The sequence below is a fragment of the Dendronephthya gigantea genome, unplaced genomic scaffold, assembly GCF_004324835.1.
Source record: "Dendronephthya gigantea isolate DGI-Jeju-01 unplaced genomic scaffold, DenGig_1.0 000006F, whole genome shotgun sequence".
Classification (NCBI taxonomy): Eukaryota; Metazoa; Cnidaria; class Anthozoa; order Malacalcyonacea; family Nephtheidae; genus Dendronephthya; species Dendronephthya gigantea.
The window spans coordinates 1,888,577-1,905,994 of record NW_021163016.1 but is presented as its reverse complement, the minus strand read 5'-3'; the positions used below and the strand labels follow the sequence as shown (position 1 = coordinate 1,905,994).

The following is a 17,418-nucleotide window of genomic DNA, read 5'->3' as shown; positions in this document are numbered from 1 at the left end:
CAGCCCGAAAATTTAGTCATGCTATGCTGATATTTTGGTGTTCGTTGACTGTGAAAACAATGAATTTCTAAAGAAATGAATAATAATAATAACATAAAATTTGCATAGCATGACTAAATCGTCAAGCTGGCTACGCCACTGACATTAGTATTTCTTGCACATACCTGATAACTTGGGTTCGTAAAGAAAACCGCTGAACTATCGTAAGCCGTGGGCGACATGACTGGTGGCGTATGCGGCACGCTGTTGCCATCAACGGGAACATTGGATGGGGGGTATGAAAAATTAAACACGTTGTACGACTGTGACGGATAGGTCATGTATCCCGGTGACGTCATATATACCCTTGGGGATACCGTGGGCGATGAAGGAACACTGATGATCGCTAGAGGCGAATTCGAGGAATGGCGGACGTTTTGTGGTGAGGATACGGCTGGATATGGGCTCGACGGCGCCGGAGGGTACGTGAATGCGGTGGGTACATGTGGGGGTGTTCGTGGTGAATATGAGGCACTTAGCCATGCATTGGGATGTCTATTATTACTAGTGATTCCACTCATCAACATAAGTCTCATGTCGGATGAGGAGCATTGGAATACCTCAATGTAGCGTTCTCCGATGTGTTTCTTGTGAAGGGATTCCGAAGCTTTTTGGGCGTGCTCAGCTGACTTCAACTCGATAAAGGCATCTCCCGTTGGCCTCGACTAAGGCAATTGGAAGAAAGAAATTGAAATTTCATTCATACATCTGAACTGGCTTTTCAACCATCTACTTTAAAGAACCCATCGGGAAATTGACTCTATTTCTTTCTAAAATCTCTTTGGATTTCAAAGCGAGCTTACGAGCTTATGGATCTACGAGCTTATTTGATAATTCTTAAACGTAAAGTTCATTAAGTTACATATTTACCACAATCTCACCCCCTTCCCCCTCCCAGCCCATGGTAACAGACTAGCTCTAAGATCAGACAACTGTAAGTTACATGAGAAAAAGGGACTTCGAGAAACCCTGATTAGCAATAGCTGACAACTGCTTTATTATTAAAAGTAATTTAAAAATCGGTTGAACCTATCTTCGTTATCTGACATCAGTCAATCCTATGTACAACGGTTTTAAAGTATCCCAAATCCACCACTCCAAAAGAAATAAATATTTGCTTACCTGATAATTGTAAACCATGTGGACACCAGCTGGCGAGACATACTTCGCAAACTCGTCCAAGAAATCAAGAATGTCTTGCACCGAAGCTGAGTACGGCAATCCTCGTAATCGAACAATATTCCTGACGTTTGATAAATATGCATTGTTTTGTACCGAGTTCAATGGCTCGACCCCTGCTGGTCGTATGCCTCGGATGGCAGAGAACGAAAAACCATTATTTGGTATCGTATGCCTCGTGAACACTTGTATTACTTCTTGTTTACTCATTTGAAAAAGTTCAACGTATCGCTTTCCGATTGTCTGTCGATGTTTTGATAAAGCGAGTTTGCCATGTTCGGCGTTTGCAAATAGGACAAAGGCGTCTCCCGTTGGTCTTCCGTCGGGGTGATAAACGAACAAAACTCCTTGTTGCTCGTGAAACACAGGTGATTCTTCACCAAAAAACGTTACCTAAGGAAATCGGAGTACGATTTATTCGTGAGGATTTTCAAGATGTAAGACATAAACGAACAAGTTTCATCTCGACCGATTCAAAACGAATTACAGATTTTTTGACTCTTGGGAAGATTGTTCCAATGCAATGCCCCAATTGTAATTGGAGCACCCTTTACTAAATTTTTCGCCATGCAAATTGTGCAAGATTGTATACGTGGGTAAAATCTCTAGCTTTCTGCATGGAAAGCCGCCATAATCGTTAAATGGGCATATTTAGGTCAACAGAAATTGCACTTGCATGTCGAAAACAATTTTCTCGAAAATTTTGCATCATTAGTTTTAACACCTCTGCATGAAACGCCATCATAACTCACAAGTTAGGGCGTCAGCTTGAGTTCATAAGCGCTTATCTAACAAAAATACCCTTTAGCAGGGGGTATACTTACAATTTCCGAAGCTTTCGTATTATATGGCAATCCACGCATTCTCACAATCACAGAGTCATTCACAGCAAGATGCAGAAATTTATTCAGGCCTTGCGGTGAACCGTTTGCATAATCTGAAATAACATTGACAGTAGTTAGACTAAACATAGTAGCATTACATAGCCAAGAAACGAGACGAAATTCTTGGCCATACCAAAGATCTTAATCAATACACAGCATCTTATTCCTCGGAACAAAGGTTGAAAGAGCATGATAAATGAACTTCAAGTCTCGTGTTTGTATTCAATTTTTGACTTAAGCTTCGTAAAGAGATTTTGAAGATCCTTCGGTTTACAGAGTTGCAAAGTAGTGAAATATTTCGTGAAATGTTTGGCATTGTAGCACTATTCTAATTGATAGGAAAGATTTACCTTGGTTCATAACTCTTGTGTAATCTTGTATTGATGCCTTTGATACCTAAAACAAAAGTAAAAGAGATTTCATTGGAATGGTTACAGAGTTGCGTCTATGAATGTATGAATAATATATTGTGTGTAAATTTCAATTAGCAAGAATCGGCAGATAATTTGAATCAAAGAAGAGAAAGGAACGGGGGTGAAGTGCTTTTTTCTCCTTCGATAGCATCACAGTAAACGGTTATGTAAATGAAAGACTTCATTCACGTACTTAAAACCATTGTGGATTTTTGTTAGGGTCCCAATCATATTAACATTATCTCTGTGGTCAGCATGCAAGTACTACATTAGATTCTACATTGCCGTGTCGGTTCTCGTGAACGAAGATAATATATCAGGAAATTTTAGGAAATTAAAACAGGTGAATGAGAGATTGAGAGCGAGGCCAACATTGCAAACCGAAGACGTCATTCATCTATGCTTGGTGTAGTTTCACTGTTGACACTTTTAATTGTGAATGCAATCTTTTCTTATTGGTAAAACAAATGTGTGATAGCTATATACAGGTGTGTTTCAGCAATCACGAAGCGAATGATAGAGCTGTTTACAATAGTCGAATATACTATAATATAATAACGAATGATGAACAATACTATAGTTCTAAATAAATTCGCCATATGCATGAGTACCGTTGTGGGAAAAACTCGCAATGCAAATGAGTTGCTTTGCGAGCTGTCTTCAAAAGTATGACAAAGGTATTTCCACGAGGTCGTTGATATGCTAAATTCACCTAAGACTATCGTTAGTCTTATCTTGACTAAATTGTCACCGACAACCCTATAGCTAAAATGCCTGAACGCAAGTCACAACTTTACTTATCAAAAGCGAGGTTTACAATTCTTGTTCCAATATAGATGTAATTGTTTTTAAATTAACCACAATCTAGCCGTTGCCCTTCGAAACATGCAATGAATGCCACCCTTTAAAACTAAACAGCTTCGAGACAATTGTGTTTAAAATAGAGCCACAAATCTTAAACGCGTTAAACCTTAAACTGTGAACTATAGAGTTGAAAGTATTATGGTAGCACAAGTGTCAGGCAGAACAGTTGAATATACTGACGCTATTATATCGTGAAACGTTTTGATTTTGAGATGTTATCATGTCACGAAGAGTTGGCAGGATATAATTTTTTTTATACATTTTCGCCCAGCCAATATGCCTAACGCGTTTATAGTCTAAACGATTGAAGGTTTTGAGTTGAATGTTTACAACTGGCAAACTGTATTGAATTTAACTGTACACATAACAAGTACAAACCTCGATGATTCTGGAACCAAATTTCATACCGCTTCGATTTAGAGCCAAATCTCTCTGTTCTTTGTTCGTAAATCGCACCATTGCTTCGCCAAACTGCCGATGGCTCACAGTCGGACACAACACAATACCACCACTATACAAATTCGACAGAACGAGACGAGTTTAATAAACCATCTTTCGTGTGAGAGATGTTTCACTTTGTAACAAAGCTAGTTTGGATCAAAACCATTCAATGGGAGGGTGTACACAAAAACGCGATTAATCAAGGTACTAAAATGCTATAATAACGCCTCATTTGCATGCGATGCCACAAAAGGATTTAGTTTAATGTCGATCATTAGGAGCGGTCATTGAGAGTAATTGAAAAACTGACAGAAAACGCAAGAAAAATTCCTATAGCCATGTAAAATCGAAAGTAGGAAAATTTGGAAGATGTTGCATGAAACAGTCAAAGAATAGTCTATTTGCACTTAACGAGGACCATTTTCTGATTTTAATATTTTGATCTGTGCATGAGGCAGATTAATAGTAACCGTTTTTCTCTCACAGTGAGCGTGCATGTTTATACTTCGTGGTTCCGGCCGTAATCAACGGCTTATTCAGGATAGCATCTCCAAACTGTCTTGAGCTGGCATTTTACCAAATATCCTTCCAAGCAATCTAAGGCCTCGCGACTGATCAGAAGAAAAAAGGGCGCGATTATTGTGTCATATTCGGCAAACGTTTAAGCCAGTTACAAACGGTCAAACGTTTTATGAAAGGTTTAAATGAGCAAGGTTCACATTCGACTCCCTCGTGCACTGCCATTACCTTGGAGGAAACATGAAATGATAAGAATTATATTTTGCAAGCTACCCTCTAGCTCTTAGCACTTCGACAGATTTGTTGATTGCATAATAATTAAATGCACGATGCTTGAGATGTTAATATTGCAATATATCGAAGACGTGACTGCCACGTTTTTCCGCTACAGTTCTGCAAAGCTAATTGTGCTCAACCACACAATTTTTAGGACCGGCACAACACTCATTAGTTGAAAATCAGGCACGATACAACAATAGAATCATATCAATATCTTTTGTATGCAAAAGTATGCCTATATCATTAAACAACGAACTAACCAGTTGCAAGACATTTTAATCAACCACCCGTTCAATCGTAAATGGAAAAGTCAAGTCTTTCACAAGCTGTTCTAACCGGCTTTTCGTTCCTACAACATTACGACATGTCCACATTAACGCGTTTTCGTTTGAACAAATATTTGTTTCAAGGTCACCCGTTTCATTCATCTGAGCCTCTCCCGTGTACATTTCTGCGAGGCCGAATACTCAAGGGCTGTTGACATCAGAAAACGCCTGAGAAGGAACTTATTTTTTTAAAATCACCTTTTGCAAGATCATCAGTTTCACACCCTTGAGGTGCATTAGCGCGGGAAGAAGTGGTAAGAAACTGATACGATATGCGATCTTATGACGATTCGAACGATTCCCTCATGCAAAAATACACCTAAATCTTTGATGAGTCAAGCTGTATTTAAACACAGATTGACTTCATTAGTTTCCATCCTTATTATAAGAGCCAATCAGGATGTACGTAGGCAGCCCCTTAAAACCTTCAGCTGCAACTCAATTTGTTATTTACAGTCGCCCACTTCTCGATTGTTCCATCTTCACGGGGTTCAGAAATGGAAGTTAGCGTACCCCCATGGAAGAATGGTGATCTGACGTGCAAATGCGAAAATGAAACTGGAAGCCACATTCTCGCATGCGACAACAAACATAAGGAAATTATACAAATACAATCACATATTCCTGTTTATACTAGCAAGTTCCTGTAGGCAAAGAAAATCCTTTATAGGTAAAATTATAGTTTGAAAGAACTTGTAACAAATATCAGGCTGATGTATAGTTTAGTGTGAATGCTGTTTTAGTTCCCTCAGTATTTTCAGCAAAACCATTACAACGTGTTTGACCTAATCGGTAAATTAAAAATGCAGTTGAAAGATGGACAACGAAAATTGGGCCATTGGAAATCTAGGAATTGAATCGAATAAAGACAAGTTATACATGATCACAATCCGAATCGTTATACTGATGATATAAAAGACAAGTTACAAACTCTATCCTACGTTCGTAAACATTATATATTGGACCTTTCTTTTCCCAGTTAACTATGCTCCCTGTTCCCAATGACACCCAAACCCAAACAAACGTTGTAGATAGCACAGGGGCAAGAGAACATACTAACTACATTTTACATTAGCTGCACTGAAAACACTTGCCCTTGTTTTCATGCAATCTTTATATGCAAGGCGATGAATGCAAATAAGACACAAGACCTATAAACACATATGAGATCAACCTGTCCGCCTATAGGCAAGTGGATTCAGAGTTCACACAACTTATGCGAAGACAAACGTTTGTATCGAAACGTAGAAAGCACAAAGGTTACTTACAAATTTCGATGATAAAATTTGGATGTGAATTCTAATAGGTTCCCCTTCTGAAATTTGCCACTGCCGATGAAAGGATGCGACCCGAAATAACTGGTTCTTGGTTATGTCAAAACATCAGACGCCCTATGTATGCAGGAACAATATAGACCCGAGAGTGGCATGATGCACAGGTCAGTTTTGTGCTATGTGGTCAATTAGCATACCTGTAGCGAATTCTATTCTTATGAACGACAATCGCACACGTGATTGTCCATTTGGACGAGGAAAACAAAGCACTTTCAAGTTTCAACGTTCTACTATAGTTGCAGACTTGCAGTACAACATGCATGCTAAATGTTTTCGTCTGGTTAGTATCTTGTTTACGTCAGTCTCAATCACCGCGAACGACTTGTTTGTTCTTTAAACTTATATTGCCTTTGACGAGGGCGAAAACCGATGGGCTCTGTAGGAATATTGGCTATGACCTTTGGCTTTGCCAATGAAATTCGCCAGAAGGCCTATTTTTGGCATGTCTATTTGAGAACAAAAATAGTTCCGAATGCAAGATGCATGCATCACAAAGATATCATATTACGATTCTATTAATTGAATTCACCGTGAACTGTAACAAAAATCAGATCTTTCACATCGGGAGTGATTGTTTAATGTTGTCAGCGTATAACCTAAAAATGTTTTGTCTATTTTAGAGTTGAGATGAATTTGGCAAGGCTTGTGCTGTTTACCACTGGTATTGTGTAAAAATGGATAAAGGTCAAACTCAGATGGCCAAGTGCACAATGTTAAACAGCTGTAGATCTTGATTTGCATCGCCGTAATATAATGCCTTAGTACTCAGATGTAAACACGTTTTGTAATATATACACACACACACACATACTATTAATTTATGATACCGACGACAGTATACGTGCCAACATGATGGCATATGCATGTCCGGAAAGCTATACAGGAAATTTTAGTGAGGACTGCCCTTTAATTCACTGCATGAAATCCATAGCAGACTAGGTTTATCGCTGCGCGGAGATGCATGTTTATATTTGACTTGGGTATCGCAAATTCGATCGTTTTAACTGAGGTTTATACACAGTATTTCTCGACACATATTAAAGAATAGATCGGAGACCTCTAGACGATATTGCTTCATTCAACTCAGTGTTAAATATGTAGAAAAAACTATAATTTAATCTGGAAAATGTAACTATATTGCGAATATCATGTTAAAATAGCGCCGCGTATGATGATGGATGATATAAAATATAGTTTTCCATTCAAACCCATATCTTGTAAAATTAAAGGCGTAAATAACTACAATATCTTTACATCTACGAATTTACGTTCGTTGACATTCACTATTATGGCATAAGACTGCAATGATATACGACTTTGTTTTCTTTTTGAATCAATTGAAGCACAGAATAACACAAAATAGATTGATACATCGATGCATATACGCTCAATTTATCGACTAGCCCAGTATCGCGCTGAATATCTATGTTTTGAATTTTTTATACTAATTAAATTATCGCTTACAGATAAATGCCGGACACAAAACAAAAGCTGTCTTGCACCAGCGGCTCTGCAGCTGTATGCTCCCTGACCTCTTTACTATCTGCATTCTTGGCGTACTAAATTTAGCCAGGTGTTATTGTATAATGAATATTCAAAATTCAGCAGATCACTAGCAATCTATGATTCTATGCGGCATTAAAACACTATAGTTCATATTCTCCATGCATTTTGCTGAAGTCGCTCCTAACCACTGAGCTGCCTCGTACCCAGGGTCTTTCGTTCTCTCCTTATAACGACCATACTAACAGACGGTTTACTTTACCACTTTGGAAACCCTGTCAAAGATTCTATAAACTAGTATTTAATGCTACATAGATTGCTATAGTGATCTACAGAATTTGTATATTTCATTATACAATAAAACTTCTTAAGACAAATCAAACTATCTGCTATCTTGGCGCACTAAATTACTCAGATGTTGTTTTTTAAACCTATTTTGGCTGCATGCGAAACGCGGTGTTGTTTTATATAGTTTCCGTGTGAAAAATCGAAGACGACAAGCCTCCTATATGCATGTATCATGGGATGCGATTTGTTGTTGTTCGAATTTCGCTTTTGGCGTATTCTGTGATCACTTGATTCGCTGACAAATGTAATGATATGATATTGGCTCGCCTCAGAGGAAGCTCAGCTGTTTTGGTAAAGTACAAAGACGTTTGGGGAAAATATTTACGCAAACAACACGCACGGGTAGGATAAAATGCATTAGCCACAGATATTTTCACCCAAGAAAAATGAATACTAGAAAGTTAGTAAAAAAATGACTTGGGAAAGTCGTGAAATCAAGGAAATCGGCAGCCTAAAGTTCGTTTTTGTATTAAGTTCGGCAATTGAAACTGGTGCAATTATACAAATTTTATATAATTATTATACTAAACGATCTTTCTAGATTCAGCACTATATTTTGATCTATTTCAGATAAAAAAAAACAACTAAAAGTCTTTAACCAAAATTGTAGATGAAATTTGAATTCCAGCAGGAATTGCAAATTTGCATTCTGCTTTCCTTTGAGAATGTAGAAATATGTTATTATTATATTAGTCTTGTCATACATGGATATTACTGACCTTTCAATGTTGAGACCTGCAAAAAACCGCGCCAATTTAAACTCGGTGGTATTTGGAGAGAAACCTTGAACGTGTGCTATCGTGTCTTCTTGCAACGAGTTCGTACTAAAAGCAAGCAAGTGTATATATTCACTGAATAAGCAAACCTTTATACTGAGTAAGCAAATTTGTACTGAATAAGCATTTAAATGTTTATAGCTTAATTGCTATTTTAACTTCCTTGGAAACTGAAGAACTGTCTCAAATTTAGGAATATATATACAAGCCAATAACGTAGTAGCTTTAAATACATTTAAAATTTCGTGCTACATGTATATTTTCAGTGCCGAAGAACTTCCAGCGCCAGTCTGTATCTATTATTCGGGTGGTCATGACTTGCCATGCAATAAGCTGATGCGTTTCTAAATAGCCGTGTGTTAGAGAGATAACTGAATAGTCTTCCGCAGCAAATTGTTTTCCGCGTTTTTTGTTTTATCTCTTACATAAGAAGCATTCTTTGGAACATTCCTATCGAAAAATAGCGCGAATAGCATTTCTAATTACAATATACTTTTGACCTAAAATAGATTGTGATAAATGTTTCGCGAGGCCTGGCTATCCAGGCGAATTCAATTTACCTTGGAAGATGAGAATACTGCGTTTGAATCATCTGAATTGTTCCTGTATGAAAAAAAACACATAAAATTTTACCACGAAGAGTCGCGCTTCCAGATTATCCATAAGAATATATTTATCAGGTGTGAAAATTTATATAAACAGACGCGATTTCCAGATAGAGCTTACACTGATATTCACAATATTTTGATAAATGTGTAGATATATATTCGGTGTTTTGTAAAGCACAATGTTTAAAGCGAATGAAAGAAACAATGCTGGCTATATGCCTCCAACCTACCATCCGGTGGCATTTGCTGCATGACGCCCAACAGAACACGGCAAAATTCAAGCCCCTGCGGATTTTCTGACGTGTTTTCGACACCTAAATCTATGGAAATCGTTAAGGTTTCATAAAAAACTTTCATACAACAACAGCGAGCGAGTGGATTAAGTTCGTTTGCGATATACGAATGCGAATAACCCCCATTTTTAACTTCACAACGAATTGTCAGGAAGGAAATTTATGAATACAGTATACATATATTTATTTTTTCTTTAGGTATTACCAGGAAAATTATTGTTAAATTTAAAAGTGAAACTAAGCACTTTCGCTTTCGATCGCACGGATTCGAAACTGCCGAAAATCATTCAATTGTTACTTCCGTACATTACTTTAAACTATCCTCGACTCCGAGGATATTTTAAAATAATGTCCTCGAGACTAGCACCTCGAGACTCGTTCCACGACACACGTCCAGAACAAATATAAAACTACGCATTATTAAATCGAGTCAGGGTCTCGCGTGCTCGCATACACGATCAATGCATTCGTGACCGTCAAACGATAATTAAATACTTAAAATGATATAATATTTCCTTCATTTCGTTTACCTTGGACAAATTGCTTATACATTTTTTGCTATGGACGACGAATAAAAAATGAAGTAGCTATTATGACCTATATATGCCACATCGAATCATCGAAGCTCTTTGTTCATACTTTGTTCATACATACAAGCATATACTATGTCATTGGACAGTTAAAAATAGGTATTAATCATATCTATACTTTATAACCTTCAACTTAGCTACCAATCAAGGGCAAGATTTCTCAACGTGAACGTGTTTCGACAAAGTTCATTTTAAGAAACGTATAATATAAAACAAAATTCGAAACTTTGAGTCTAAATCCAAAATATAAACTAAAAGAAAACGCGAATGATTTTGGGATTCTTTCATTTTATTTGAGTTCATTTGATGATAATTTTGAAGTAAAATCAAAATATCACATAACTCATTTCCGCCTCAACAGTTTAATCCAAATTTTGAGTTTCAAGATGCTAATCTTCAGATTATGTTTTTTAATACTATATTTTTGAAATTGTCGGCGGGTTATATTAGTCAAAAAGCTTTATATATCACCTTGACGCGCGTTACATTAGCAACAATTATTGTTATCGTTGGAGATATTTACTAAAAATGATGAATTAGCTACTATTTATCCCCTGGCCAACTAAATCTAATTTTCAATTCTTTTGACTGCTGCTATTTAGTATTTAATTAAATGGGATCTATATATAGAACCATGCATGTATAATTAGTGAAGAAAGAATGATTTGAAAGCACTATAAAATTTCTAAAATATCATTCGTATTTCTGTATTTTGACAGTATTGGGAATGCATCAGCCGAAGAAATCGAATGCAAATGGCATTAATAATCAGTTTGGCGCATGATTTCTACACTCTCTGCTGTCGCTATACGACTGGAATTGGCCTGAAGTGAGTTATTGAAAACTTATATTGCATGGTCGCCATTGATGAACTTTATCAATTCCACAGATAAAATACCGATAGTATTTGCGATGCTTATGAGGTTCAACAATATTTCGAGGGTTCATTCAACTTCTATACTAAGTAACAACATTCAAGACAGGGTTAATGAGGTTGTCAGATCAAAAACTCTTCACTTGTACAGTGCAAGGCATGCATATAAAAGAAACCATAACATTACAGAATACGTCTTGTTTGAGATAACATAGAACTTTAGGTTATACGAAATCTAAAACGACTACAAGATATTTTTCCTCAAATATCTGCCACTACAGGCTTTCTGCCGTCCAATCTTTAGGACAACACATCTCTATAACAACAGATGCATTAGACCAGTTATACGATTTATATAAGTTTATGGAGGCAAAAAAAACGCAATGGCGTTTAGGCTTTGTAGAGTTGGCAAGCTTGAAGTTCCTTAACGTTCGCCTACCCTTTTACTTTTCCCTTTTATTAGACCTAAAATAGACCCGCTTTACAGATTAAAACTGCTTTTAAAGGATACGTGACGCGACTTGATGAACATTTTTCAACTCGTCGCCTTCTTGTTGAGGATATTTGCGCTTGAAATTCAATTCAACGTCGACGTAGGAATGAAGCAAATCTTGCACGCTCAGTTTCTCTTGTTGGGCTCGTGGATGAATGAACTCCCGCAATGCCAATGGCCCATACGTTACAACGATAGCCGGGTCTTCACCAACATCAACTTGCAACTGAGGAAAAAGATCAGAAATATTGAAATACCCGTGTTGGAATTAAGCATCATTCGTATTCTCCAACGCGATCAGATTTTGTTATCTACCGCGACCAGTGAACAACTTCGACCAGATATAGGGTATGCGGTATTTTTTCAAATATTCAGAAGCGCTATTACATTTTTAATAATGTATCGCCCGCATATCTTTATGCTAAAATACCATGTAAACGTTTATATATATATAGCCTATATATATCTTCTTCAAATGTGCGAAAATTAGAGTCGCGAAGCCGCGCCCATTGTGTGTGTGTGCCTTCCAGTGCCTTCATACAAATCAGGTATAAACATGTAGGAACGACCTAAATTTAAACGTACGTGGAAATAATATTACCACAAGGATAGCTTTGTCGAATGGAAATAGTTAATACTCATTGTTTTATGGTTATGTAGAAGAAAAAAGGCGTGAATGGATAAATTTCAACACATTTCAACATCGTAATTGGCAAAACAATAGGAACAGGTTTGGACAACTCCTATCCCCTACCAGCACGATACAAAATGACTGAATAAACATTGAATTATTGTGCAAAGGTTACGAAAATGCTATCCAACGAAGTATAATTATCATGTATTTAGCGAGTGTATATATAAGACTTTACATATATAGAAAACAGAGCTATTATAGGCATACATATTATAGGATCACAACAGATGCATGGCTTCATCTGAAGAGTTCATGCATTATTACGATTTTTCATATTCGCGGGGATAAACAAATCGGTTCATTAATTTTGACCTATAGCGGGCCTTCCTACTGTCAGGAATGTGTCTGACTTTCCGATTCTAGTTCATAAAAATTGGAAAGAATTGTTTATATTGGTATATAAACTCTCTAGAGGCAGACTCTGTCTATAGCTTTTATAAGTCGATGTTCCAGCCTTTTATTATATTTCAGTTGGTTGAGGAGTCGGTTTGTCTGAATGAAATCCATATATAATTCAAATAAGTATACTTGAATCCATAACATCTCTTTGCATTCGTAATAGTATATATATATATTACAAAACCATGTATATCTTTAACTTTGTGCATTATTACGGTTTCATTTTCATCATGTATAAACTATACGCCGAACGATTTCATACCTTTGTACAATTAATGCAAAGTACAAAGTGCTTTCAATATATTGACACGGTGTTTCCCAGTCTTATGCAACAAAACATTCGGATTGATCTGAAACAAGCGGTGTTTTGTTTTTATATACGATTGTGACTCGTAGAATCATAGTGAACCCAACCGACTTTTTTCCGTTGTATAAGGGTAGCTTCAACTCTTTGTCGCTTCCACTTCACTTCTGACGTACAAAATATTGTGTTTTTAGCGATAAAAGCAATATACTGCATGTTTAAAATTGACTTACTTCAGATACATTACAGGTCTACTTTGACTTAAAAACATCATTTTCAAACGAACGGACTCGTGTGAACATGCAGACTTTTCGGCTATTACATGCATGCCAAGCGCTATATTAAATTGGTCAGATTATTATTATTATTATCACTCTTAGTATATTTCAGTTCCATCCTGTGAGGCAGTCAAATCGTTAAATCAGGCAGATGAAGACAAATCGTTAACTCTAGCAGATGAAGTGAACGTTAGGTTAAAATGATTAACTTTGCTTGGAATTTTTAGCTTCAAACTAGGTTCAGCTTGTCATCGTTACATACAAACACACGACAAATATCACATATAAACAGGCTCACAACGACATTGAACACAACAATTTTTCGACGAAATATTACTGGCATGAGCGACAAGATTTTTTCAAAACAATAAGCAAGCTTTATAACGACGCGAGAGATCGGCGAAGAGTCTCCTTCAGAAGGGAAAATAATGACTGGTATGCTGCTCAAAATAAACACTGAAAATCATGCAACAACAATGAAGCTTACCACTGAAAAGATAATCTGAACAATGTCTAACAGCTTCGACAAACGATGAAATTTCCTCCCCTGAAATCCCACCTATGGTCTTCAACAGCCAACAGCGCTTGTCAAATTACCGCGACAGTGAAAACTAGAAGTGGGCAGGCGCGCTGCAACACAGATTTATATATAAAGACGCGCCCGTGTATAGTGACGACGTTATAATGGACTTTGAGCTTATATGGGAAAATATCGCTTCTAGACTACGGTATATTATTTTGAACCTGATATATGCCAATCACCTGAAGTGGCTTGTTTATAGGCACGCGTGTGGAGCCATTCCGAACAAAAAGATATTGCATTTGACAGCTCGGAGCTTAAAAAGCCTTGTTTAAACGGACCCAAAACATCGTTGATACAATAAACAATTTGCAAATAACGTTTTGTCGCGCGAGTTTCATTCGTAACTATCTGAAAACCAGGACTCTAACTTGGATAAATCCTGTGGATATTTAAAAAAACTTCTAAAAATGTAAGCGGCTCATGCATTCCATCGCCTGGTGCTGTGCCAACATGGTTGCATCGGTTTAACTTGGACTTAAATTCCCGTTTGTGGCTTGTAAAAGCTGGAATCGTATAAGCTTCATTTTCTAAGCGCATAACTTTTTCTTAACTTCAACAACTGCTAATATCTTTCTCATCATGGCGAATCGCTACACATTAGTTTTTCTTGCAAGGTTTCCCCCCTTATATTTTGAAAATCTTTTCAAAGTGTCGTCTGTTAAATAGAAAGATATCCGAGAGTGTTTTTTAACCAAATCCGCGCATAGACCGCAGCCGAATGTTTGAGCATTCCATATAAACACATAAATTATGCTTTTCCCAATATGGTGTTCATGTACCGTTCTTGAAAGCACACGCATTGATCCATAACCCACAAACGCGTATTAAAATTGAATTAATATATTGATTTAACCCCCCTCTCTCTCCCTTTCCGCCAAAGCGGGACTCTTGACATTCTATATAGGGGAGGGGTTAAAACGGGGTGTATCTATATTTGTGCATGATGAGAAGGCAGGATCCAACGAGATAAAACTGTAAAATATCTTATCACTTTTTCAATTACATGCAGGAATAAGACAACCATGGTTTTGCAACAAATGCACTTCAATTGTCCGAATATTATGCAAGACGAACTCTCGCGGCGCTCGTCACGATTGCTGGAAATCATACTTCGTACTTTAAAGCAATTTTCCAGACGAAGCCCCTTATGTGGAAACGTCAAAACTCAAACCTCTTCATGATATGATGACTATAGTTACGACCGTATCGTTCGGCGTCATGATAAAACTTTATTCAAACAAGAGTCAATATTCCTGTTGCTTAAAAAAAGACAATGCGACTGGCATATTTCATTTAGCTCGACGAAAAAATCCGCTCTTATAAACAAACAATTCACCTTAAATTATATATTGTATATTAAACGGACGATTATAAAAACTCTGTCACGGTTGTGTTTTCATCTCGACTAGTTGCAACAGATTACGTTTGAATTGTGTGTTGAAATTCTAAGTTTCGTAACTTCGTAACGAATGTATTAATATAAAGTAACTTCATGTCCCAATATCAAATCAAATATAGATCCGTAACGAACTTTTTTACATTCTTTTATCAATTGAAATTCTTACAACACGAATTGGCTTTCACGGAGTTGTCGGCCAGATCAAGTATGTTGCATCAGTGGCAACTTATTACAGTTAGATATTCAATTTTGAAGAACTAAATAAATTTGTTTAACCTGTTTAAACAAGATCTGGGACTACGCACTTTGGCCATACAAAAGTGACTTATGCGAACATATCTAATTTATATATAGGAAGCGATGAAGAAACAACAACAAGAAAGCGATTCCAGAAATTTAGGAAAAGCCGTTTCGATTGTTCGAAAAATCTAATATGTAATGTATTTTAAGATGATTTAATACATTAATTAAATATACGTTTGTTTGCCCAGCACCTCATCTATTTGTCATCGGCCAAAAATGCGTTAATAAATCGTGCGAATTGCAGCCATAGCGACCGAAGAGGCGAGATATTCCCAACGAAATTTGAGCCGATGGCTCGCTCATTGCTGGAGGGAATTCTAACAACGACGTTCGCATGATGACAAATTTTCTAGATACTACATAGGAAATGCACGTATGGGGTCTCACTTGTGTATTTGTTTTGCAAGAGAGAGGCTCTCTCATGTCCCGTCTTAATTCTGCTAGCAAATAGATTCCGGTCATACAAGTATATTCCCATTGCGTATATATGTTATGTAATCCAGTTCTGTTGCATAAAAGCTTTAATTAAAAAGACATTTGCACGTTCAGGAAAGATGCCAACTGCATCATCGCTTTGTAAACTTAATGTGCTTTTCTCGAATCACGCACAAACGAGCGAAGTCGTGGTTAAGCATAGTTACATGCAGGAGAAAATTTTATAAGACTCGAAAGTCGCGCCATTGACATAGTAACTCGCTTACGCTTAAGCTAAAGTATCCTGATTAAAAAATATTAAAAACAATAAACGTAAACTGTCCTCCTTCGTTCAATATTCCATATGATAGATGATGTTTTTCTTGCCAATGATAATGCTGCGTGTTCAAAGGTGATATATATAGTGACGTATAATATTTTAATGTTTACAAATCTGTATAGACAATTGTCCTTTGGTGAGCCGAAGCAGTTTTGCAAGGAATTGAGATCTATTTGGAAAAGAAAGCATTTCATATCCACACTAAACATACTTCTGTATAATACCTGAAATGCGACTGTCGAGTGTCGTATTAACCTGACACAAACAGTTGCCTTGTGTTTGAAAGATATATATCGCGTATAGCGCCTCGGGAAATGAGAATATATGAACAACAGCTAACAGCTACACGTTTAAACCCGTCGAAGTTATATTACGAAGGCAAATATCATCTAGAATTACTTACGATGATTCTTTAAACGCGCACTCTACACAAGGGAATGAAATAGGCAAACACAACTGCCAATATTCCGTCTGGTGCTGGATTATTTCGCGACAGCTACGATTGATAATTGTCAACACTATATGCACGGTTAACCCGGCTGCTAGGCTTTCTGCATCAGTTTGGCGTCTCAAAGGAATGGGACACCTCGAAACTATCGCTCCTGTGTTCTCGGCACAACGATGGCGAAAGACAATAGCGGTAAAAACAACAAGCGCTTCTAAATATAACCAATGAAACTTTCCTTCGGGGGAATACGGACGTACCAGGAAGCGTGACGTCACCGTAACGTAGCCTGCGATTTGACAGACAAGCTCAAACACGAATTGCAGAAGAGAGGCGCAATGCTCACAATATTTCAAACTAGATGGCCTGTGATCGATGGAGGGTTACCCCTTTTCGGCTTACAGAAAATTCATTTTGTACACCAACAAGGACTGACATTGTCCAATTTGAAAGGCAACATTGAAGAGGATTTGGTTCCGTCTTTCGTGAAAAAGGC

At 37.2% G+C, this 17,418-nt stretch overlaps 1 protein-coding gene across 1 annotated transcript in view; it reads right to left on the bottom strand.

The window, feature by feature from the left end:
- The window catches only part of LOC114516808 (epithelial splicing regulatory protein 1-like), a 39,567-nt gene that overhangs the window by 2,059 nt on the left and 20,090 nt on the right, over window positions 1-17,418 (bottom strand). Inside the window, exons 3-11 of the mRNA XM_028536391.1 lie at window positions 11,782-11,989; window positions 9,744-9,833; window positions 9,466-9,508; window positions 8,849-8,953; window positions 3,758-3,890; window positions 2,453-2,498; window positions 2,043-2,155; window positions 1,162-1,611; window positions 165-704 (exon numbers count right to left, since the gene is read on the bottom strand). Of these exons, the coding sequence (XP_028392192.1) occupies window positions 165-704; window positions 1,162-1,611; window positions 2,043-2,155; window positions 2,453-2,498; window positions 3,758-3,890; window positions 8,849-8,953; window positions 9,466-9,508; window positions 9,744-9,833; window positions 11,782-11,989 (1,728 nt within the window). The remainder of the gene's footprint in view (window positions 1-164; window positions 705-1,161; window positions 1,612-2,042; window positions 2,156-2,452; window positions 2,499-3,757; window positions 3,891-8,848; window positions 8,954-9,465; window positions 9,509-9,743; window positions 9,834-11,781; window positions 11,990-17,418) is intronic.